This window comes from Rhamphochromis sp. 'chilingali', assembly GCF_963969265.1.
Source record: "Rhamphochromis sp. 'chilingali' genome assembly, chromosome: 21".
Taxonomy (NCBI): Eukaryota; Metazoa; Chordata; class Actinopteri; order Cichliformes; family Cichlidae; genus Rhamphochromis; species Rhamphochromis sp. 'chilingali'.
The window spans coordinates 8,285,961-8,312,354 of record NC_137949.1 but is presented as its reverse complement, the minus strand read 5'-3'; the positions used below and the strand labels follow the sequence as shown (position 1 = coordinate 8,312,354).

Genomic DNA, 26,394 nt, shown 5'->3' with positions numbered 1-26,394 from the left:
TGTACTAGACCTGTAATGCACTTCAAACTCTTCTTCATAAGAGAGCTCAATTTGGCCTTCTTGGCTTGCTGAAAACTAATGAGATCTCCTTAAAAAAAACATTCTTCAGAGCCAACATTGACGTAAAGCAGATGACGTGCAGTACATCTCTCCCTGAGCATAATCAAAAAAGCAGCCAAAAGACACAAGACTGAGCTCCCACTTGAGGGCAGATGAGTGACACGGGCAAACATAGATGGAACTTTCCTGCCTGCGGTAACCGTCAACCCAGACAAGAGAAGTAGATCTCTGGGGTTCTGTGTTGATTGCTTTAAGGAAAAGGTTGCGCTAACCTTGACGTTTCCTCCTATGAGGTCAGGCGGCTCCTCCTCAGTCTCCAAGGCGACGTTGATGGTGGCAAAAGGCCGGCTGGCCATCTGCTGCATCTCCCTCAGCAGTTGCTAAGAAAAAGGAAGGAGAGTAATGCGAAGGTCAGTGACAGATAAATACCATCTACTGTCCATTCTCCAGACAACTGCCCATCAGGAGGTGGGCTTTTTTTATTTTTAAAAATGACTTTTCACACACACAACCCAGCTAGCAGAAAACATTTAGATCGTTCACTGAAGTAAAAGAGTGAGAAGTCCACTTTGACCGCCATTAATTTAATTTGTATCCACTTGGTTGTACAGCCACGATCTGTGTACGTCTCTGTGTGTATTCTTTAGTTGTGTGAAGTTTGATTTCACACTCGGGGGATCTTTTCGAACAGTGGTTCGTGTGTTTTGTTCAGTGAGCAAATTGTAGCCACGCCACCAACAACACAAAATTGGAAACTGTCAATCTAAACACTGTGGTGAAACATATGTACGACAGTAACAAATAACAGCTAACCCTAGCACTGCTCACCAAGCTGTGAGTATTTCACTATGGAGCTGAATTTAACCAGTACAGAGGTACTCATTTTCTTCCATGCAGTGAAATAAAGGTTAGCACAATGACTTTACGTTAAATCATTGAGGCCACTGTTGTTGTGATTTGGCGCTATACAAATTGAATTGAATTGAATCCTGGTAATCCATCCTACAGTCCTGCAAATCAATCAATGCGTGTTTGACTGATCTCCATTTATCTCATGAACATCCACCTGTGAGTGTGACACCTTTGAATTTGGCAGATAGTGTGGATTAAACCTTTATTGACTGTGACATCCACCTTAATGCTGACATGTCTGTGACAGCAGACACTGAATCAGGTTTTAAAGTTCATGTGACGAATATCCGAGAAGCTTATTTCAACATTAAGCAGGCAGGGAGACACATTAATCAATCACACACAAATACAAGAACAAGACTGACTTTGAGAGAAATACCTGCCTCTTTTAAATGCATCACTATTGCACCATCTGGTTTCTAACTGTAATTGCCTGCTGCCTGGTGGATGGCCTGAACTTTTGTCCAGCGTGATTCTGTGTTTAATCAGAGTTGCATCCATCGATTCATTTGTAAATAAATGTTTAAATTTAAAAATAAATGTTAAATCAGTGGATCCTTAAGTATGAAAAGAATTTATTACCCAGACCCGCAGGCTGGTTTGATCAATGACTTTTAATATTAAGAACTTTTCAACCCAAAGGCAGATTTTATAAAATCTTTAAACTGACATATAATGTATTTAATGAGGCAAGAAGCCTGTAGCCTAAACTATTTGTAAAGTTTGCCCGATTAGAAGGTTTCTAACAAGCTTTGTTATCCTTCAGTATAATTTATACGTAAAACCTGCAGAATACTGCAGGTAGTGAAAAGCATTTCTAAATTTCCCTGTATAGCTGTCAGAAGCACAAATTGTATGATGGTAGCCATCACTGACAAGTAGAATACCTTAAAAGTGCAGTTGAGGAACTTTTTCAGTAACTTTCCTCCACTGCAAAACAGAGGAACAGGCTCATTTTCTTCTGATTTATAGCATGGACCTTGGCCAAAGGGAAAGGAGGAGGGAGGTGATTATGAGGAATAGGAGGAGAAAAAGGACAAGAAACAGAAGCTAAAGAATGAGAGCAGACAAGGAAATAAGGAGGATTGCAATAAGAGGAAATAGGGAAGGTGAAAGATGGGAAGTGTAGCGGTGCAAAAGATGCAGACTGTGAGCAGCAGAAAGGTAGGTCAAAGCAAGGAGAGATACAGATCAAGAGGTTGAGGAAAGCAAGAGACAACAGTAAACAAGGTGATGCACCCATGTCTTCGACTGTCAAAGCAGCCAAAGCGCTACGAGTGCAGAAACAAACGGCCTCGACTGTCAAGGAACCGGGACCTGAACCCAGGCAGCAAAACCAGTGAAAGAAAAACACCTGTAGCTGTCGTAAGAGCAGGAACAACATCGGCAGAAATGAGGCAAAATAATATTAATAATGATAAAAAAAACATTTGTTTGAAATGTATTTGTTATATACAGGATATAATAAGTCAAACACCTACAACATAGCTTTGTGTGTGTGGAGTTAGAAGTTAGGCTTCTGTCTCATTACAGTGGGCTCTTGTCAAAAAAAAAAACAAAAGGTGCAAGTAAAGGGCAGGACTGAGATTCAACTAGAAAGCGCATACAGAGTAGAAATCACACATGGCGCTGGTGTGACAGGAGGATGCTGATCCTTCTGTGAACCCTTCAACAGCTTTCAATCAATATGCCGAGTGTTTTCATCCTCTCTGAGGATGTCGATTCTCGTTATTGGCATTGTTAGCGTTTTCTCCCTAAATGCGACGCCTTATAATGATATTCTTAACACGGGATACAGAAATTGCTTGAGGGAAAGTCTCTTTTTCTTTGTATAGTAAAGCCAAATGAAGAAAAACGGGCTCTAAATATAACGTCCTGGATTCTCGTATGCGTCTGTGGATGCGTGCCCATATCCAAATCTCCTCTGCTGTAACAGCTGGGCTAGGAGGAGCTGGGATGGAGCTGCATCTTATAAGGTAATGGTTTTATCTTAAAATGGTAAAAAGTTTTAGAAATATTAGCATTCTTGCCATTTAATAAATGAGACTAACAATGTCCTACTCTCTACTTAATTTTTTAGCTCTAGCCAGGAATCAGTTACCTAAAGAAAGAGCTCCACTGATTCTGTCATGTTGAGTTTCTCAACCCATCACCTACCCCACAGCTCGTGTTTTACTGTCTATTTTCCTGTATCCGTCTTATCACAGGTAGCTTCTCAATTGAAGACGAGCAGAAAGAAAGTAGGAAGCTGTGACTTGCAGCCTGGAAATACTGTAGCAATTAATCCCCCCATAAACCATAACCTGTCCTATTTCCACTTTCCACAGTTATTATACGCAACACAAAAAAAAAAACAAGACAAGATGCTAATAAGTGAGCTTTACAAAAACTAGCAAGTAGATTTTCTCCTTTATTAACACTTTACAGAGCCAGGGTTTCAAATATTTATGAAAAAGACCATTTCAAACCGTCGCCTACCCCTAACTTTATATTAAAAAGACACACCTCCGTAATATATCTTTCTCATGTAACATTTACAGTCAGTCAGGGAGCAGCTGACGAATGAACAGAAAGGTTACACGATTGTGACAAGTCTTAAGAAATGCATCAAAGAAGAAAAAAAAGTGCAATTTCCTCATCTTTGTTTTTTTCCAGAGTTCATAAGTCTGTTTTTGACAAGAAAATTCTTGTCATTTTGTATTATTATAACAGGTTTTACAAATGTTTAGTTTGTCATAAAAAAAAATTAGCTGGTATGTATTAAAAAAAAATCAGTTTAATATGTAACACACATGAGTGCAAACACACACACCATATGGTGAGAACATGTGCTTTTTCAGAAGTACTCTGTGAAATGACTGCAGACGGTTTAATCTCATCTGATAGACACAACCTAACAGTTACCTGGATCCTGCCTTCATGAATGACTCATCGTTTTCCTTTTTTTTCCCCTCACATTTCCCAACTGCCCACACGGTCATTCACGTTTTATGAATCGACAGTGTTAGCGCAGCTCGTTTATCACACGAGTTATCAAACAGCTTTGTTAAGAGAACTTAAAAATAGTTCTGGCAACAGGAAGTTTGCATATTAGCAAATTAGTAAAAACATTAAACTGCTTAACAAAAGGCGGTAATAAAAGGACATTTTATGGAGGAGGTACTGCATCGAGGAGGGGGGTTTATAAAAAGCTGGCAGCTCTAACAAAAAGAAACCAGAAACCAAATCAATCATGACAAGCTAAACTGCAAGAAGATCCTATAAATAGAAATGGTGTGCCGTATGATCGCAGACTGACGCCCATAAAGTATGCATGAATACAAACACAAAAGCAGATAGTTGCCTCGTTACCATGAACACAAATAAAAAGAACAGGCTTAAGCATCTGATGTGCCCAGTCTTAGTTTTCCCACTCTTCACTGCCACTGCAGCAGCCGCAGCCCAAGAACAAATGAGAACACAAACCAGCAACTCATTGTGCTGAGTCGCGATTTGTCATGATTAGATACCCCGCTGTGTGAAACATCTGAGAGCCAAAATATGTAGCCTTTGTGGGTGTGATGAATGGCGGGGTCCGTGTCGACGCAACGTGCGGAGAGGTGCAGAATCACATTTCACCACGCGTGTTTAGGCGTGTTACAGGTGCACATGCCTGTGCACATTATGAGCAGTGACAGGCAGATTCACTTCTGTTTTCTCGCGTCCTTTTTTTTGCAAAAAACAATCATTAATTCATGTACACAATATTAGGCAAGTGTTTTTAATGTGGCTGATCACAATAATGGCATGGCTCTTGTAACCTGCTGTCAAACTGTAACAGGAATAAAAAATTAAAGGTAGGTAACAGGTAGGCTGAGAGTTGTGATAGGCTCCGCCCCCCGCAACGCCGACCTGGATAGGCGGTTCTGAAAACGGACCGATGGGGACGCATTTTGACAGTTGCACCAATTTTGTCCTCTCATCTGCTCGTTGTGACAGAGTTTCGGGATGAGCGAGGGTCACACAGCTTCTTTACACGATGCCTTCTGAAGTGCAGGTAATATTTAGAGGTATTTCCTGACAGCTGCACAAGTCCAGCTAGAAACTGTGTCTTTGAAATGGGAACATTTTAGGTTTAATTAGAATGAATTGAAGAGAATGTGATCCCATTATTGGCGACAAATCAGTGAGCGATGAAAAAAAATTACCTAAACCAATGAGAGACAGCCCATTAAGGAGTGAATGACACTATATTTCCCTCATGATAACCATGTATTATTGTTAACAGAGCCAACTGCATGCCAATTAGCCATTTAAATTAGAGTGTGCGCGCGTGTGGTTTTATTTTTTGTTTGTTTTGCGATTGTTGTTCTTGAGATTAGTGAGAGTGTCTTCTGGCTAACATAGAAAGCATTATCCAACAGTGTTCTGTCAATGGTGGGAGAAACCAGAGCTCCTTGTTTTAACAAACCTCTGCAAACTCCACAAATAGAAAAAAAAATCAATTATATTATACACTAGGGCTGCCATAATCGATGATGTTTACTATAAAAATGAGTTGAAATGTCTGTGACAAGGGTGTGGTCTCTGGCTCTGCAGCAGGCTCAAGGCCAGTGCAGGCTGATGGGGCAGGTGGAGATGATTGTGCTAACGAGGTCTCCTTCCTTTTAGTGACCTGAGATGAGCGCGCTTGGAGTGTGCAGCTGCAAAGCTGACTGCCTGGAAAAGACCTTGTTGCCAAACCACAAAGTAACATTTCTGTGTGTGAAATAAAAATGAAAAACAGTCCCCTGAACACTGTGTGGGCTCCACAGTGTCATATTCATGTAACTGCAATACCCTCGTATCATTGATCAGTCAACTATCACAATAATTGTTAGTTGCAGCCATACTGTACACTCACTGGCCACTTTATTTGTTCTTGTTAATGCAAATGTCTAATAAACCAGTCACACGGCATTGACTCACAACATTTAGGCATATACTGTAGACATGGTTAAGACGACCTGCTCAAGTTCAAATCGGGCATCAGAACAAGGAAGAAAGATGATAAAAGTGACTTTGAACGTGGCGTGGTTGTTGGTGCAACACAGGCCGCTCCAAATATTTCAGAAAGTGCTGATCTACTGGGATTTTCCCCACACCACCATCTTTAGGGTTTGTAGAGTGAGCGGCAGTGAAAATGCCTTGTTGATACAAGAAGTCAAGGGAGAATGGTCAGACTGCTTAAAGCTGATAAGAAGGCAGCAGTAACTCAAATAACCACTGAATATAACAGAGTTATGCAGACCAGCATCCCTGAATGCACAAGAGAAACCTTGAAGCAGATTGTGTCAGCGAAGAACACCTTCAGGGTATGGCGAATCATGGATGTGCAGCTGACAAATCTGCAGTAAATATATGATGCCATCATGTGAATATGGACCAAAATCTCTGAGGAATGTTCCCAGCAATTTGTTGAATCTGTGCCATGAAGCATGAAGCGAGTTCTGAAGGCAAAAGGGTTCTAGCATGGTACTAGCAAGGTGTGCCTAAGAGAGTGGCTAATGATTGTGCATCAACTACTTAAAGCTAATCAAACATGGCCAAGTTAAATGTAATACCCCCCTGCTCTCACACTTAAAGTAGTTCTGCATTCTGAATCAACATCATTCATACTAATGCAACTGGCTGAACCAGGCAGCAACATCATAGTCTGGATCTGCGTAGTAAACAGCATGCAGAGAAAGTGAGAATCTGCATGCAGACAACATCCTTTTTCATAAGCACAGCACACCTTGAACAGCACAAAGCAGCAGAATTGATTTACTGGATAAAAAGCAGATGGAGGAGCATCTGAATGTTGCGGTAAACAAACTTTATTCAGTCCACCTCCCTCAACCTACCAGCAAACACCCTGGTCTCACGTTTAAGATGCAGGTAACCTTTGTTTAAAAATTCACATTTACCTCAAATTATGTGGTTTTATTATTATATTCACAATTAGAATTTTCAATTTTACCCCTGGGAACTTTGCACAATTTATGGCCTTTACTACTGAGCAATGAGCTGCTGCAAGTCAAAGGATTTTTATCTAAATTTGAGAATGACAGCAGGGACAAAAGGCTCATGTTCAAGGACAATCAGACAAGTTTAATCAGTTCAGATTTAAAACACATTTGTTGGAAAATAGAATTTAAAAAAATTATCCTATAGACTATTAAAGCTTAGTTAGTGTTTAAGAGGGCAGTTTGTATGACCAGTTTTTGTCAAAACAAAAGTATTCACCAATTCATCATCTGAAATATTCAGGGGTTTGTTTTTTTATCTTTTAAATGAACGAGCTTTAATTATGTTTTGACATGATGAAAGTAATATTCAGTCTTCACTATTTTGCTTTGTATTTGCACTTGTTTTGCTAATGACTAACAAAGACTTGATCTGTGAGCTGCAAGAATTGTGGTTTTATAACTTCATTACTGTCACCGAGCTCAAATGATGACCAAAAAGTAGTACTGTCATTTTATACAGACCCTTAATGGACTATTGGCATAATTTTGTTCTTCCAAATCGTGTCTTTTGTGTCATCTTCCACTGCTCCCTTAGCCTGGTTCTGCCGGAGGATTCTTCTTGGTAAAATGTTTTTCCTTCCCACTGTTGCTATGTGTTTGCTCATAGCTAGGAGATTTCTCTCGATTAGGCTCTCTATTTAAGTTATTACAATATAAGTAACTATTAAGCAACTATTGTTGGGATTTGGAGCTATATAAATAAAACTAAATCTAATTACATTTGATACATTTTTAAAAAATTATTCATTTTGATCCTCCACCTAAATCTATTTTCTCTGACCTCTGAAGAGTTTCCCCATTTTTTTGTTGGGTTTTTTTTTATTGTTTTTTTGTCCCATGCCCCCCTCTCTAACCTATAATCAGGTTAAGCAGAAAGCAGAATATGCAGAATACCCATCCAGGAAGGAGTCCTATAGAAGATATAATTTGCTGAAATCTTATTATGTGCTGCGAGTAGGAAGCCGCTGTACAGCAAACACTCAGCACTCCAAAGATAACCAGACGCCAGAGGAGTTACAGTGCAAGTCGCTTACTTCTTAAATTGGCTCTTGGTTTTCTGCAGGGCAGTTAGTGTGTGTGTGTGTGTGTGTGTGTGTGTGTGTGTGTGTGTGTGTGTGTGTGTGTGTGTGTGTGTGTGTGTGGATGGGAGTAATATCTGACTATGGAAGAGAAAACTATGCATATATAAACCTAGTTATAGGATGAGTGCACAGAGGTGGGCACGCACAAGCATGGATGCAGACAGGTTGGAGATACGTGCACATGACCAGTCATGTATGTGTGCGTATTTTCTCAGCTGCAAATGAATTATCTCAAGCACACAGAGGGAATTTCATTCCAAAGGGACAACTGAGTAAAGCAACAGGCACTAGGATGAGTGTCAAACCTGCAAGTACTGAAACAATTATTCATCAGCTGGTCACCAACAATTCAGTTTACAAGATGCATGTCAGTTATTACTAATCATTTACTAAGAAAGGTGCAATAACTAAACAGTTATTGGTTAGATTTCTTGTAAGTTAGTAGGACAAAGCAGGGTACAACATTAACTCAGAAGTGAGTATTTTCCAGCCAAAATCTAGTAAATGGTAAATGCTTGCAGCGAGAAAGCAAAAAATATATTCTGTATAATTCTAACAAGCTTGAAAACCAACATTTCTCATGACCACTTTTATTCTCAACACAGCCTGAACTCTTTCAGGCCGTGTTGAGCTGTGTTTATAATTTCTTTAAGTAGTCTTCAGTAATAGAGTAGTTCTCCAGGCTTCTTGAACGACATTCAAAGCTCCTCCTTGGATGTTGGCTGTCATTTGTTCCATTCACTGTCAAGACGATCCCACACTCCCTCAATAAAGTTGAGGTCCAGGCAACTGCAACAATTAACAATTATGATTAGAAACAAAAGATTCAAACCTAGATTCCCCACTCCATGAGACTTGCTTTCATTGATTTTCATAATATTTTTTGTCTTATTTGGTATACCTCAGCCTTTTCCCCCTGTTTCCCTTCATTACAAATGGCTTCTTGACAGCCACCCTTCCAAAAACAATTTCTGATGAGAAATTGGTCCTGCGTCAGATCTTTTCCTATTTCTTAAGGATATGGCTTTCATGTATTTTTCATCTGCTGTAGAAAGTTTTTGGCCTACCACTTCTTTTGTCCCCCCACAGGTCCTGTTTCCCCATTATTTGCACATCATGCCAAATTTAAAAAGTACTATATTATATTATCCCTCTCAAACTACATTATCTTTGGCATTTTCCATAGAATCAGCAAAAGAAATGGGAATGATGTATATGATTTTGCAAAAAGCTGTTAGCAGCAAAGCTCTGAAAGACTTTCAGAAAGACCTATTGCTCAAGACTACAAGAGTCTGGCGTCTTGAAAGCAAAGTATAGATTTTTCCATAGTACTGTAGTTACTTTACCTTCCGTTTCTATCCATGATTCTATCCAGTGAGGGAATTTATGTCCAATATTCGCTTTCTTTTAGCCTTCTTTTGATGAGATGTGTGGCTTTTTAGGTGCTCCCACTAACCCCACTCTCTAGTTACCAGGTTTGTTTCCTTCTCTGTACTCCTCTTGTAATATATTGTGGATGTTTTTTTCTTTTTCTGAAAGCTAACTACCTGCTACAGCAAGAAGCACCACTAATAAGAGGCATGAGAGTGAACTAAAAGACTAAATTAGCAGGCTAATGAATTGAAAAGACAAACACTTCTTAAAGCTAAGGGAAACCAATGAAATGGGCTATAATTGCATTTGGATTCCAGTGAGCAAAACCCTTTTCACACTGAACAGACACTTGAACAATTGTTCGCATGCAAATAGTGAGAAGTTTTTAAAATAATCTGTTGGCTGACCAATGTTGTTAAAAGATGGTAATTGCATCTCTGGAACAAAACTGTCAATTCAGAAACGCTTGTATTTGCTCGATCACACACACACACACGGGCGTGCGGAAACTATCTGAGGGAATTGTGTTTGAGCATTTTCAAAGTGAGCAGTACTGTGCCAAAGAGATTGAGTGCGTCAGCAGAGCATGCATATATGGGAGGGAGGGGGCAATAGGAAAAAAAATAAAAGGAGGATGCGGGAGAGGAATAGAAAGAGGGAAATTAGACTAAAAAGAAATTTTTAAGCCTGTTGGTGAAGCAGAAGTGAAGTGAACGTAGAGGAGGAGGGAGGTGAAGTGAGGTGAAAGACAAAGGTGTACAAAGTGTTTGCCCCTGGGAAGAGATGGAGGGGATGGAGTGTTAGATCGCTCGAGTGCAGAGAACGTACACACAGGCACACACACTGTGTACAATCACAGATGCACATACAGTACACATGCCGCACATCTTAGAGCACTACACCAAACAGTTTATTTATTGATGCGTCTGTTTAAAAAAAGAAGAAGAAGAAGAAAAAACGCAGATACAGAGAGAGTTCTCAATCATCCTTCGGAATCACTGAAGGAAAACTGCAGTGAGCGGCATGCGGGGGAGGGGAGGGAGAGGGAAGAAGAGGAGGGAGGAAGGAAAGTAGGAAGCGGGCAGGGGGATTTCTTTAGCAACGCAGGAATGTTAGCTACTTGCTGCTTCTCTCTCTCGCTTCATCGTTCCATCTCTCCGGTGGTGAGGTGGGGGGGGGGGGGAGAGAGAGAAGATGCACGCTGTGAATACTGACATGGGAGAAGGCTTTGATCCCTCTCTACATCTTTCTCTCTTTCCTGCTACCCAACTCTTCCTTGTTCCTCACTCCTGGCCTCCCACTCTATGTTCTTCTCCTCTTTGTCCATCGCATTCAAATAATCCTAAGTTAGTGTTTGCTTGGTATACTGTTAAAAACTGCACTGCTTCATACAGCGTGCACCATCAAAAAGGAACAGCCTTTCAGATTATAAATAAATAAAAGAGAAAAGGAAACTGAACAGACGGAAGCATTGGAAACCTTCAAAAGAATCAAAGGGCTGAGATTCACTGAAAGAGCATTTAACCAATCGATAAAGGAACCACACACACACCAGATCTGTTCGAAACAGCTCATGTGAACTCTCATGGTGAGGTGCTGAAACCGGACCAAAATCACAAAAATTTGTTAAACTGCAAAACACTGACTACTGCAATGAAGGGGGGCAGCATTTGATACAAGTCTGCAATAAAAAAAGCTCTAAGCCAAGTTTACCTATCAAAATGCATACAGTCACGCGCAGAAGTCCTGAGCCACACAACATTTTTTTTATTTTCCGTCCAACGAGCTAAACTTTCTTGTAATCCCCCCCCCCCCCGGACACTGGCTACTTTTTCACTCATTTTCCCTTCCGTCCTTGTACCTGACCATTTTCAGAGGAATACTGACCTATGAATTGTTCAAATATAAAATGCACCTAGCTTGAGGTTTGAACCAGCACCGTATCTAGATGCAACTGACAGCTTAGCAATGAACCAATTTTTTTAGGTATTTTCTTCCTAACGACGAAAACGCATACAAATCAGCAAGGTGTTTTCCAAAGAGCTATTTGTTGACAATTATTATCTGAACGTGGTGTGCAGCGTCTCCTTCTAAAAATTTGAGGAAACCATACTGCTAGGGGACAAAAGAAGTAGCAGACCTAAAACAAAAACAATGCACAGCAAATGAACTGTGGTCCTAATCCATCTACTGTTTACTAAAGCCTCCACAGAAGTGGTCTCAGTGGAACGTTAGCTGTCAAGAAGCCATTCTTAATGAAGGGAAACACTGAGAATTAAACAAGAACTGGACTGAAAATCAGTGGCAACAGGCCTTACTCAGCGATGAATCCAAATGTGACATTTTTGTATCAAATCGTTGTCAGTGGTGTGGTTCAAAATATTTTTTGATCTGTGTATAAGCAGAGGATTGGCAGTTCTGGGAATATAGTATATCAAGGTGGCTGAGTAACAACGGGCCCAGCTCCAGCATGCCTCTGTTCTTTTTACATATTAGATTTGACCAGTAAAGTACAAGTTCACTAAGGAAGTGGACATTGCCAAACATCAGCACTCTGAGAAGATGCAGCAGCAGATCTCAGAGAATGACTCGGCCTCTGTGTGGAAAGGTTTTAGGAATATTACAAACTACAAGCCTAAAACCCCCCACTCCACTGATGACTTGCTCTTAGCCAACACCCTCAACGACTTCTACTGTCGTTTTGACGAGCCATCAGGCAGCCTTCACACCTCCAACGACCCCAACAATAGAGGCACTTTGGACACTCATTCCCCCACCTCTCCCCCCTCCATAGAGCCATCACCACCTTCAAACTGTTCACCTACAACACCCCCCTCCTCACCCCACACAAAAGAGGATTTCACACCACCTCCTCCGACCACAACTCTTCATATTCATGAAGCAGATGTGAGGAAGCAGTTTAAGAATCTGAATGCTCGGAAAGCTCCCGGCCCAGACGGTGTGTCTCCTGCCACCCTCAGACACTGTGCAAACGAGCTGGCCCCAGTGTTTTCTGGCATCTTCAACTCCTCACTGCAGGCATGTCATGTGCCTGCCTGCTTCAAGTCCTCTACCATAATCCCTGTCCCCAAGAAACCTAGGATCACTGGACTAAATGACTACAGACCCGTGGCTCTGACATCTGTGGTCATGAAGTCATTTGAGCGCCTAGTTCTCTCCCATCTCAAGACCCTCACGGCCCCCCTCCTGGACCCCCTGCAGTTTGCATATAGAGCCAACAGGTCTGTAGACGACGCCATCAACATGGCCCTACACTACATCCTGCAGCATCTGGACTCCCCAGGAACCTACGCCAGGATCCTGTTTGTGGACTTCAGCTCTGCCTTCAACACCATCCTTCCAGACCATCTCCGAGGCAAGCTTTCCCAGATGAATGTGCCTGATCCCATCTGCCGGTGGATCACTGACTTCCTGACGGACAGGAAGCAGCACGTGAGGCTGGGGAAGAATGTCTCGGACTCCCGGACCATCAGCACCGGCTCCCCTCAGGGCTGTGTTCTTTCTCCTCTGCTCTTCTCCCTGTACACCAACTGCTGCACCTCCACCCACCAGTCTGTCAAGCTAATCAAGTTCGCAGATGACACCACCGTCATTGGGCTCATCTCTGACGGGGATGAGTCTGCCTACAGGAGGGAGGTTGAACGTCTGGTGTCCTGGTGCAGCCACAAAAACCTGGTGCTGAATGCCCAGAAGACAGTGGAGATTATTGTGGACTTCAGGAAGCACACAGCCCCACTCCCCCCCATCATCCTGACTGACACCCCCATCACCTCTGTGGACTCATTCCGCTTCCTGGGTACCACCATCACCCAGGACCTGAAGTGGGAGCCCACCATCACCTCCGTCATCAAGAAAGCCCAGCAGAGGATGTACTTCCTGAGGCAGCTGAAGAAATTCAACCTGCCAACACGGACGATGATGCAATTCTACACTGCAATCATCGAGTCCATCCTCACCTCCTCCATCACCGTGTGGTACGCTGGAGCCACTATCAGGGACAAACAGAGACTGCAGCGTGTTGTGCGCTCTGCTGAGAAGGTGATTGGCTGCAGACTCCCATCTCTGCAGGACCTGTACACCTCCAGGACACTGCGGCGTGCAGCCCGGATCTCAGCTGACCCTTCTCACCCTGGACACAGTCTGTTTGACCTGCTCCCCTCAGGCAGGAGGCTCCGGTCCATTCGCACCAGAACCTCTCGCCACAAGAACAGTTTCTTCCCCTCTGCTGTTGGACACATGAACAATAACCACATGACTGTCCCCGCCACTCACACATGACCCTACGCTGTGTCACTGCATCATCTCATGTCTGGCACTGATCACCACCTGCACTCATGTATATATCCTTCTACGTAGCACTCTTAATTCTTATTCTCATGTATATATCTCATGTATATCTCATGCACATATCTTTCTTTCTACATAGCACTTTAATTCTTATTGTTTGCACTGAAGCACCGCAGCAAATTCCTAATGTTGTAAACCTCAACATCTGGCAATAAACCCATTCTGATTCTGATTCTAAACAACCAAATCAATAAAGCCAAGTACACCATTTAAATCAGCACGACTTGTTTTCTCTGGCCAATCTCTTTACAACTTGGCTGGCACTAAATGGGAACAAACATAGCAGCTAATTGGCCAGATTATAACAGGTCTCGTTCAAATGTAAGCAAATGTTTAATCGCAGCTAATATTTAACCTATGAGAGGCCAGCGTCTGTGGTCAGCATAAGCAATTAAAGCATCTTAAAAGAAAATATAGTATTATAATGTCGAAATGCTGTACTGCACAAGGCTAAATTGCCAGGGAAATGAAATCATTTTATTTGTAGCACTTTCAGCTCAGAGGACAAAGTACTTTGAGCAGACATAAATAAAAACAACCAATATAAATGAACAACACAATAATAGCCTAACACATGACTAAAAGCAAACCAAAACACCATATGGCTGGAAAAAGCAATCTGATTAGCTTCACTACATCACATCATCTGACAGCTATGGCGCACACAACAATGCACTGAAGGGACAGGGGAAGCAGTCGGTGCGCAGACGTGACTTTCAGGGAGAGAACGGGAATAGTGGCATAGACAGGAAACAGGTGAGCAGAGATTTCCCAATATAGAAACAGGACGTGTCATGTTAGGAAATTATACCTTAATACAGATGCAGCAAGCTCTGTGCAAAGATGTGCTGTAGAGGGGGAGAGCATCCGAGGTGACGCACAGCTCTCTGTTTAATGAACATCCTTACTTCAGAATCCACAGTACGTATTAAAGTTGCTGACTTTAGGATGACTAGAGTAAACCGAGGTGCCTTGGAGGTTAAAACAAAGACTGCACAAAGATGGAGGAGCTGAGACAGATGCAGGAGGAAGAACCAGATAAAAGTAAAGAAAGCAAAGACAGTCTGTAATAAGATGAAACAGAATTTAAAAAGTGTAGGAGTGGCGCTTTGACAGAGGTTCTGGGCTTGTACCAGTGCCATGATGGATGGCTGAGGGGTGGGAGGGGGTGCTAGATGTTATTAGATCAAATGGGGGTCAACCACAGTGTAGTAGGGTTGAGATGCTAAGACAGCCTGTATATTGTGAGCAATAAGACACTGGCACTGATCCAAACTCTAATTATACGCACCATCTCTGCAGAATTAAGATTAGGAGGATTTAGAAGTGTCTCGGGAACACTGACAGACAAAAAAGCCTCGTGTTCACACGAACAGTCAGATTTCCTACATACGCAGAAAATGAAAATGACACGAGGGCAAAATCTGCACTGACACAGAATACACTGCTGAAATACAATTCAGCCAACCCACACACACTGATCTGGTATTCATTCGCTTGCACCCGAACACTGTAGAAACAAACGGTATCTGTTCACGAATGCAGAATATGCCCCCGGACTCATGCAGGACTTGTACAAACACACAAATGTATTATTAGTACTCTTTCACTTCTGCACACACAGTCTATCATTTGCATGCTAGTGATTTTCCTTTTAAAAACCAAAGCTAATATTTGCTCTGGAGTTGGCACGGACAGCTAAAGCAGGAGTCTTCTAACACTGTTGCAGAGATAGCTTGCTGCCAGCGCTGCAGCTCTGCTCTTGATTCTTTTTCATCACATTTTGATGAATCCGCATCCTGTCAAGTGCAAAGAAAGTCTTAGATTGACTATGTGGAGGATACCCATTAACGAGACCTTTCCTTTAAGCGGGATGTACGTTTTCCTAAATATTCTCATAATCCTCTTTGAGTGACTGTGACTCATCCTTACCCTCTCTCACCCTCATCTTTCTCTCCACCTCTCACTTCAGGATTGATCACCTCTGAAGTAGGCCTTTTGTTCTGTGCGGTGGTGCAGCGAACATTGACCTCAGGAGAGAAAAGGAGATGGAAGACATCTCTCAAAGAATCTTAAAGCATCTCTCTAGTTAATCTACAGAGGCCTTGCAGTGCTTTAAGGAAGAGCACAGTTGATGTTGCTGCCTCAGTACTCACACAACAGATTTTTCTTACATGTCCGCTTGCCCCCGGTTCGCTGCATCATAATGTGCAGTCAAAATAATGTCAATTACTTGTTGAAAACGTTATGAAGTATGTGCCAAGAAGCACTCTCTGAGACTGGAAAATTGAGAGAATGAGAAAAAAGGTGCAGAGACCTGTAGTTCATCAAATGGTCAGCGGTTGGCTCTGAAAGCGAGTCAATCTGCATAGACTCTTGTGTCAAACATAGAAGAGAAATCATTTTTATTTTACATCTTTGTGAAGAAACAGTTCCGCATAGAAAATCCCAAAAGGAGTAAAATTTTAGATAACTATCTTTGGAGATGAAACCCCCCGTAAAACTGTAAGATTAAAATTAGTATTTTAATGCATTTTAAGTACCCTATAACAACCATGGACGGGCTCTCTCCATTTCACCCGCAATGGACTGCTGACACGATACGGAGGTCAGTTACTGAGGAAAACCTAAATGTCTGTGTCAGTAAGAGCTGCTGATTTAGCTGCTGTTAGCGGTAAGTGGATCCGACTCTGGTAATTATGCTAGCTGACATGACGTTAGCTTAGAACTAGCTGCGGGCGTTGCTATTATTGGCTCATTGTCAGCTTTTCAGAGACAGAAGGGTCGCGTGTCTGATCTGTTAACAATAAGTAACTGTGGAATAAATAAGCACGAGAGGAGACGAATGAAAAAGAGAAAGAGGTGATGAAAGTCTATCATATACAGATTAAGCTAGCTTAAAGCTAACTTGTGATTTACATATCAATAGTTTCAAAGTATTTAATGGATTTCTCCTCTATTATGAAATTCTTGGGAAACTGGAGCATTGTAATCAAATTCTATTGGGATATAGAGGGTTAAAAATCAAAGTAATTTATATAAGTGCCTTTTTAATCAACCAAGCTAGCATTAGCTTAAAAGTCTCCACCTCTACAGTCACATTCAAATATGGTCATACCTGGTTTAAATAAGGGAGAGGAAAGCTGATAAAAGCAAAAAGACAGATTGAAGGCAATGAAACCATCCAATGACGTCTCAGTGGCTCAGGCCAGCCATTACATACAGCATATGTTTTTAACAGTTTACTACTTGAGGTCCATAAAAATAACATTGGTTTCCTATCGTTTTATTTTAAACATGCTGCAGGCAGTTGGATCCAAACTTGTTTCTGTGAAGAGTTTATAACTTGTATGGTATAAAATTCATTATCAGTAGTTTCAAGTTAGTCTTCTGATTAGATTATCAGGGGCAGGTCTGCAGTGCTTTCTCTGAACCGTTATTCCATATTTAGAGGTGAATCAAACAACACTGTTCAGTTACGTATGGGCAGCGAGCCTTGAATGTGAGATGTGAAACAAACAAGTGGAGAACATTAGATGGTATTTGCAGGGGTATGAATGAACATAATATATATCTATGTAGGCAAATTGAAAGTATTAGGATTTATAACAAATGTTTGGGGTAAAAAAAGGACACATGGATGCTAAAAGTTGTATGTGTAATAATGTTTGTGCAGAGTTTCAGTCAAAAACCCACCCGTTAAAGAGGAGATTGGGTACAGGACATATATACATGCATATGCAGCATTTGTTATAGTATGATGCTATTTATCATAACCTAATTCCTTTTGATGTTAAATGTTTATGCTGTCTCACAAACCTAGAACAGCGCTGCTTTTCAAAAAGCAGTTTCCAGAGTTTCCAGTTATGTCTGGAGACATTTTCGTATTTGCTGGTAAATGACTGTAATTAACATAACTCAGTATTACAGCTTTAACCCATTAGGAGACTAGTCTGGGACTTTTACATCATCTGCTCATGAAGAAACAAGGCTGCACGGCAGCAGAGAGGGAAAACGTGGTTCGGGGGTGGGGGATCTCAGCTAAGAAGCTGCTAGAGGCAGCTCTGAAGAATGCCGCCTGGGGTACTGGCAACGTGCGAGACGAAAGAAGAGAATGAGTAAGTGTGAAGAATGGTGGCATGAGAGCGGTCGGGCTGAGCAGACAGTGTGCCAGTTGGGGTCACCTTGAGCAATCCATCTCCCCACCTCCAGCAGGGATGCAGACTGCAGGAGCGGGGAGGACTGAACAGGTTTCCCCCCCCTTAATAGCATTCTGCAGAGAGTGAGACAAGGCGATGCCTTCTCCCTCTCTGAACTTGTCCGGCAAGGATTTGGCCACAGCTGAACTGCTGGAAGGTGAGATAACCGGACACCCCTGACAGCTGAGACAAACAACGCGAGACAACACTAGCCGAGACAAACAACACAATTCTGTCAATGCTGAAATGAGCTTTCATTCTGTAAAAAAGGGAAAAGGTGAAACTTTGGCTTCTTTGTCTTCACAAGGCTATGCTTGCTACATAAAGGAAAAGAAGGGAAATCAAGCCTTTTATTTCTTTTGTTTCATTCTGTTGGTAGTCAACGGTGAGGAGACAAATACTCTTACAACAGAAAGAGCTATTAAACTAAAGTAGATTTATCACCTACGCAATCCTTAATGTTTCAGGAGCACGACACTCTCCCCGGAGAATCACGTGGCAATCTGCTATGATGTCAGCTGTTCACACTACATGTGTTTCTGTTTTTTCAGAGACAGGAGGAAGTAGCATGAGGAGAGACAATTTTTTCCTCGTGTGCACACCAAAAAGCAAGGAAATAAAGGGGGAGAGGGACATTTTTAACCCAAAGGATTGTTACAGTAGTCGTATGAATGCCCTCTGTATTTCCTAAAGCTGAGATACACTTCTGGAGCACAATCCCAGAGCATTTCACTCTACCACAGAGCCATAACAATGACCATGGCCTCAAAAGTCTGCCTTCAAGGGCACAATTATTCTTACTGAGAGCAGGCATGGTTGAATCCATTTTCAAGGGTACACAAAAGTAATACTAATCTACCTCTGTGTTCAAACAACGTAACAGACTTTCTTTCATCAAGAACACAGTGATTGACATGGAGGCCTTTCGCTCCTTTATTGTTTAAGTCACAAAGCTTATGCTGTTTGGAGTCTCCACAAATTACACAGAAATGATTCTACACTAAGCTACCTGAGCAGAAATCTTTAATCTTCAACCTGCCACTGACAAAAAAGTTCAGGTGGTCAAGTTTACACTGCAAAGCTGCATTTGCAAAGAGCTGCTCAGGTCAGCCACTATTCACTCCATCAGCCTTTGGAGTGGCCTAATGCTTTAATCTGAAATGAATTTCATTACCTATAAAATACCAGTTAGCACCATAGTGAGCAGGTAGTAGCTGGGGACCAGCATGACAATAAAAACACTTTCAAGCCGAAATAATAAATAAAGTCATTTCACTTGACTTCTTTTTGTCCATTCTCCTTTATCTCTGTCATAATTTGGTTCCCAAACCCTCTGCTTTTAATTTCAGTTACTGCCACATGAAGAGAGGAATCCAAATTACAAACTGAAAAGTCTTTGTTGGTTTAACATTACCAGTGGATCTTTTCCAAAGCACTGCAGGTGATCTGTACTGGAGGTTCCACCAGTTAAACTACTGATCGGGCTAAACACTTTAAACATTATTGACCAAGTCAGTGGATTACAGGAGTGATACAGATGTTGAGCTGTGGATGTGCTGCTAATTCCTCCGCCTGATCCTTGCGGGGGGGGGGGGGGGGGGGGGGGGGGGGGGTTTAAACAGATGCAAGTTTGCTGGATTTTAAAGTTTTCATCCAAGTTGAACTGAAATTGCTCCATTTTTACTGAATGTCTGGGCTGATGATAAAAAAAGCTGAGCTGATTATTAATCATCTCTGCTTGTCCCCAGGCTATGTTAGTCCTGCACTAATAATGTTTAGCTGGATCAAACTCCAGCTAAACACTGCCAGCAACAGAAAAACATCTTTTTACAACTTGGGAGCGTTTACATTTCATTCCAAAATTCTCACCACAGACCTGTTTTTATATTATAATAAACTGCGATGTAGCTGGTGGCCTGTAGCCTGGCTATATCTCAAAATGATAAACCAGATGTACAGATGCCGCATCTTATTCAACAGATTTCAGCTCAGTTTTCAATGAGAGAAAGCCTTCACTTTAATAATAAACACCAACATCGGCATTAGAAATGAATATTCTTGCTGAAGCGGAACAAGATAAGAGGCTGTTCACCTTAAACCGCTAACCTTTTGCACAGGTGCCACAAAACAATAATGAGCTGAGCACAATTACTGAGAGCAGGTAGCCCAGGGTGTCTCAATAATCTCCTGCTCAGCATAAGCAAAACAGGACTCCATGCGCCCCAAACAAAATGTGAACCCATAACTTTGACAGATTGATTCAAATTTCTTGGAACAAATATGAGCAACACACAGAAAAGTAATATTTATGGAGCTAATTTCCTGCCAAAAATGAAAGAAAACATGTTTTCCAAATGCCTGATGATTCATTATCAAACTGTGCAAAACATCACTAACAAATTCATGCATTTAGTTTCGCACATACAAAACGCACCTATTAAGATTAATAGAACAACAATGCTTCATAAAAGGAATGCAGAATTTATAAAATAAACTGTATTTTTTTTTTAGAGAAAAAATATGACTTTGTGCACAACCAGTGTGCTGTGAAGGTCCCAAAAAGAGCAGATATTAAACACTCAAACACAGCGATAATTTCCAGTCTGTCAGCATTAGCAGTGAATAATAGCGACGGACAAATGAAAAATTAGCAAGATAAACAAGAATGCCCGCTCATGTTGACGTTGGCGTTGCAGAGTTGCACTTCTAACTTCTGTGGGGGTAACGCACGTGTTTGGAACAACACAAACAACTAGATTATCTGGGAAAAGAGCTTAAACATGTACATAACTTCAAATAACAAATGTGACTATCAGAAATTTGGATTTTTAAATCAATAAATATTTATCACAGTTGCAAAATTCTAATGCAGACTTCATGTTTTTAAAGATATTTTTGATATTTCTGATTGCTTTCCAACATTACAACTACATGGCTGACTTGTATGTTTCTCCTCAGCAGAGACTGCATATGTAATGTGGACAGTGTAAGAGTACATAATTAAGTTTTATTAGCTTGGTCTTCATTTATTACACACTAATTATTGGATGCAAACATGTGGCACATTAAGTTGAAGCTCTGTGTATTAAAGCACCGTCAGGGGACGCGCACAGATACTCTCTGGATCGCGTTGCGGACTGCTCCTGGCGTGCAGAAGCGAAGAGGCTCCAAGCTACAGTGCATTCCCATGATTCTAAAATTATAATATATTACAGAGCATCATCGGGAAGTGCTTTGTAAGGGGGTAACAGCTGCAAGGTAAAGGTGGAAAGATTGTTTTTTCCTTTCTTCCTTGCTCATGTGTGAACCGCATTCACATCTAGCCATCTGCTTCTGGGCCTGGGTGTGTATGTGTGGGAGCTGCCATGCTAGCGGAGAGGATCCGATTTATCATTACAGATGATTCTGGAAACAAAACCGATGTGTGGAGCCTACGTGGCTCCTTGATATCTTCATTGTATTCCAGGTTTCTGCCTATTCAAATGATACGTGTGCCAATCTCTCCCAATCTACTGCGCTTTCACACCGAACCATCTGCTGCAGACCTTTTTTCGCACGCGAGGCTGGCGTGTACGAGTCAACGCAGGAGTCGGTGAGAGTGGAGCGAAGGTGGTGAGTGTCTGAGACTGTGGGCTTGTGTGGCCGCGCATGTATAACAACGAGTTGTTTTGAAAGCTTCTAACAATGACTGCATGACTGATTATGGAGATGCAATTTACAAACTTCCTGATGATGTTGTACACTAGACTGAGTTTCATTACAGACTTAACTGCCAACACACACCTTTGTGTTCTGCTTGATGTGCAGGACTGGGTTCAGAAACCTAGTTCTATATCATGAAAATGCAGAAAGCCGCCTCAGTTTACTGCAAAGAAATAGAATAGATTTTATACATATTTCTTAAGGAATAATGTTGGTATTTCATTGTTAGCCTGCACTGCGGTACATGTACAACAAAACACAATCATGCAGTGCACTGAAAGAAAAATGACAACTGCAATATCTGGGATTTCATTCCTTCATCCAAAGCATTCCTACTCGGTACTTTGGGAAGTTACATAGAGTTTAATATGGTTTTAATGACAGTGATGAATGCCCGTATTTATTTAGCCAACACTGATGTGTAATCTTTAAACCGTGTGACAACTACGATGTAATTAAAAGTAGCCACTATAGTAGTGTTTTGTTGTTAAGCTCCCTATATATTACCTTTGCAGCAAGTATGAACGAACGATTTTTCTTCCTGAGCGACCACTGCATAGAGCGGTTTTATGGATTTTTAATACATTCTGAGGTCCTTTGTTTGTACAGTAGCAGGGTGACTGCTGATATTCAACGTGCTACGTGGCCTTAACCTCTTAAATGTCCCTCTCTGTTAGATTATACTGCAAGTCTGTGTGTGGGTGAGTGTGTGTGTTTGTGTATTCATGCACAATTCTGAAGACAAAGTGAAAGAGAGTACACAAGTGTGCTCACGTTGAAGTACATGAAGCAGCACAAGCGCAGGGATTGCTGAAAGCTTCAGACAGAGTCAGCGAAGGCGTCTGTAAAAGGTCACCGTTCTCTCCATCAACAGAGTTTGGAATGGACGGGGGCGGACCGGAGAGGAGAGGACAGGGCAAAACGAGGGGGCCCAGTGGAAAAAGTCACCCACCCAAAAATGTGGGTCAGCAGTTTGCTGTGACTAAGGGCACAACCATAAGGAGACAGCCAGGGAACCATTTAACAACCTTATTGCCGGCTCTTCATCCTCACGCCTGGCATGAGATGGCAAGGAAAGGTCCCGCGCGAGCCGTGCTTCAGACTTTAATAGTGTGCAAATATGTCAGGTGGGGAACTATGCACATGTTAGGTTAGACAGGTAAGGAAAGGGTTTAGGAATGAATCTGAAACTAGTTATACTTCACACTTTTCTTGTCTTATCTGCCAGCAGTTCATTTTAAATTAACCTAATTTTGTACTGCTTCAGTGAAAACGTGACATACTGTGTGAGAGGAATCAGGAACAAATCTGACAAATCCCGTTAGAGTTTTCTGAACATTACTATAAAAGTGCTTAAGATGACTACAGGCGCTTAAACCTAAGCTAGGTATTTAAACTTTAGAAATACTCTTTAGCTCACAGCCATCATTGCATGAAAATTTACATAAATGTTGTAGGATGTAATTACCTGAAGCCCAAGGTCAAATTCTATACAGGTGTGCAAAAATTATAGCCTGCTACACTCTTGGGTATCTCAGGTAAAACTTTTGATGTGAAGCAAAAAATCTGAACGCCTGAAACTTTATGCACACAGTTTTGAACCTTTCTTATACATTTTGAATGCCACATTTGTTGCTTTTTCACATGTCAACTCACAGGTAATATCCTTCAATAAAACGAGTGAAAGGTCTTACATAAGAGATCATAGCTTTTTCACATCGTCACCTCTGGTTAAGGTCTCAGACCTCATCTCTGATCTGCTTTTTAAAAAAATAGACTTTCATGTGTGGACGGCGTACTTTCCCACTCACCGAATCATCAAAGAGATGAGGGAAACCGTGGCCATTTCAAGCAAGAAAATATGTTTATGTTTAACCTGAGTTAGGTAACCTTTGATGCTAAAATATTAGGTTTAAACGTTGTAGCCTATTTCGCAGCTGCGGTTCATTTTATGATGGGGCCTGAGCCTCGACGCCTTGACTGACATCCTTTTTTGCTTTTTCATAGTTGAGAGGAGGTAGTAGTGGGAGGGCAGCTTAATGGCTGATAATAAATATGTGAAGGTATCTAAGAGACATTTATCCCATTTCTGCTCCCTCCCTGCCTTCTTCCTGCAGGCAGCCTGCGTCTTGCGTAATGTAATAATAATAATAATAATGATGGATACTTTATTGATCCCCATGGGGAAATTACTTGTTTTTTCTCTGCATTTGACCCATTCACTCAGTGAAGCAGTGGGCAGCCCACTAAGCAGGCGCCCGGGGAGCAGTGTGTAGGGACGGTACCTTGCTCAGGGGTACCTCAGGGTAGCCGTTAAGTGGATTCGAACCGCCGACCTTCCGATCATGGGGCGACCACTTTACCTACTGAGCTATCCCTGCCCCATAAATGTTCCATAAATGTTCCATAAATGTGGAACACAGCACAAATGATCAGGGACATTATCACATTCTGCATTTCTGTCAATACCTCAGGGTGCAATACGCGTCTAATATATGTCAAGTTATATGTGATATATATCTGAGTAAGTGCGACAGTGGATGTTGGATAAATTCACACTTTGTCATCGGGAGGATATTTTTGGGAAGCTACAGTGGAGGAGGAGGATCTCCAGGGGAATGTAACTGTATGAGATCCCAGTGATGGTGAAAAAGAGAATACTGGGAAAACTGACAATGAACATCAAAGGCTCACTCTATGCATTACAATGTCATTCAAAAGGGGCTCCATCTCTGAACATATGACTCAACTCTCACGCAGCCAGGTGCAGAAAATTCTGTCTTTCAGCCCTCCCATTCTGGCCTAAAATCTCTGCTACAATCTAGCGAAATTAGATATTCTGTCCTTAGGCAAAGAAGGGGAAAGTGGCACCATTATTACAGTATTTTGCATCATGATATATTACCCTTTCAATAGATCTGCTTGCTGGATTTTCGCTTTAATTAGCCAGCTTGCTAAAAGAATAGAAAAAAAAAGAGAAGGAACAACTTTAATCATTTGTGTCTGTCACAGGCCTGCGTAAGCTGTGCTCGAAACCTGTTTGTGACGCTGTAATTGTTGGCCGCTCAAAAGAGAAAACTGTAACTCTCATTTTAGCACTCTGTCGCTTCGATTAACTTTAGGACAGTAAATATAGACATAGCGCAAAAAGATAAAAGTGAGAATCAATTTAGAACTACAGCCATTTAAGTCCTGCTGTTGCTAAAACGTTACCACAGGAATAATCAACTTGCATTAACAACGTTGCTCAAGCACTGCTTATTCTGACTAAAATGCCAGAGCCCGCTATGGTACCGGCTGTGGTGGGGTCCATCTAATGCCATCTGGCAGCTCCAGCTTCCTTCAAAGGAACTGTCAGGTCTCAAAGGAAGGCTTTGATTTAGATTCAGACACTACAGACCACACACCGCAAGCACGCACATGTATGCAAACAGATGCAGGGTGCAGACACACATGAGGAACGAAATCCATCGCAATACTTTGAAACGTGCACAAACAAGCCACACGCAGTGACCAACAGGTGGAACCGACATGCTTAGCAGGTGTTAGCCTACGCCTACAATAACAGCAACTTCAGACACAGTCCTCGAGTCATTAATACTCCTGGCACCAAATTAACACCTGGATGCCTTCCAAATGAAAAAGTTGAATTTTGGAGAACTGCGAGATTATAGTTTGTCATGCTAAAGAATAAAAAGAAATACTCTGTTTCTGCTAAAATGTTCCCTTTATATATATATATAACCTCTATTAATATCTCCTAATATACATTTTTTATTAAAGTTTTTGGATGGGGTTAATAAAAATCGTCTCGACAAACCCATTTTTAAGAATAAATGTAACGTTTCAAAGTCAGTTTCACTCAACAAACATGTCATTCTAAAAAAGCTGATTTCAATCCCTGTGCCAACAGCCACATCTTTAAAAAGAAAGGGAAAAAAGTCTCAGTGACATTTGCATTATAGGGCTCGCACTAACACTGTTATCCCGAGCGACTTACAATGCCTGTGACAGCACAATGAGCTTAAACTCCTTAAAGTCAAATGACAAGCAGCCAGCGGTGGGGAATAAAAGGACTCGAGGCCATCGGCTTAAACTCCTCTGACCCTGCAATGACCACATAAAATGCAACGGCCACCACTTTCCACTGCGTCGGGCCTAAGTGGGGTGAACGTGGGCATAATTAGATGCAAATGTGTGTCACTGTACAGCTGATGCAAGCACCAAGTAACATGGAGGAATCAAGGATAAATGTGAAAGCCAAGCCTTGAGGGACAGTGCTGAAAAGAACAGAACGGTCTCGATGTCAAGGAAGCGAACGGCTGTAACGGAGACAGTCGACCTCGTGGAAAAACATGATTAGCTTTCTGTTTGCGTGAATTGTGTGTCACGCTGTGTTCACATGGAACATGAGCATGCGTGAAAGCAGGTTGCCTGTGCTGCTAGATTAAGTCACATTTGATGGAAATTTGCCATCTTTGGTTTGTTTATACGATACTCCTTATGAACACTAGATGAAGATAAGTGGCAAGAATTTAGGAGATGGTGAGTGTGTGTATGAGCAGCATAAAATAAACTCCACGAGTGAACAGAACATGTCCAAACATTTTTAATTTAAATAAATAAATAATAATGACATTTCTATCCTTACTATTCTGAGTGGTTTTG

At 41.6% G+C, this 26,394-nt stretch overlaps 1 protein-coding gene across 2 annotated transcripts in view; it reads right to left on the bottom strand.

Moving 5' to 3' along the window:
* Nucleotides 1-26,394, bottom strand: part of atrn (attractin) — a 137,006-nt gene that overhangs the window by 13,044 nt on the left and 97,568 nt on the right. The window contains exon 27 of one of the 2 annotated variants that reach the window (XM_080870971.1): nt 333-440. In XM_080870971.1, the coding sequence (XP_080727097.1) occupies nt 333-440 (108 nt within the window). Of the gene's footprint in view, nt 1-332; nt 441-3,277; nt 8,873-26,394 lie in introns of those variants that run through there. The other variant, XM_080870972.1, reaches the window with a different exon arrangement.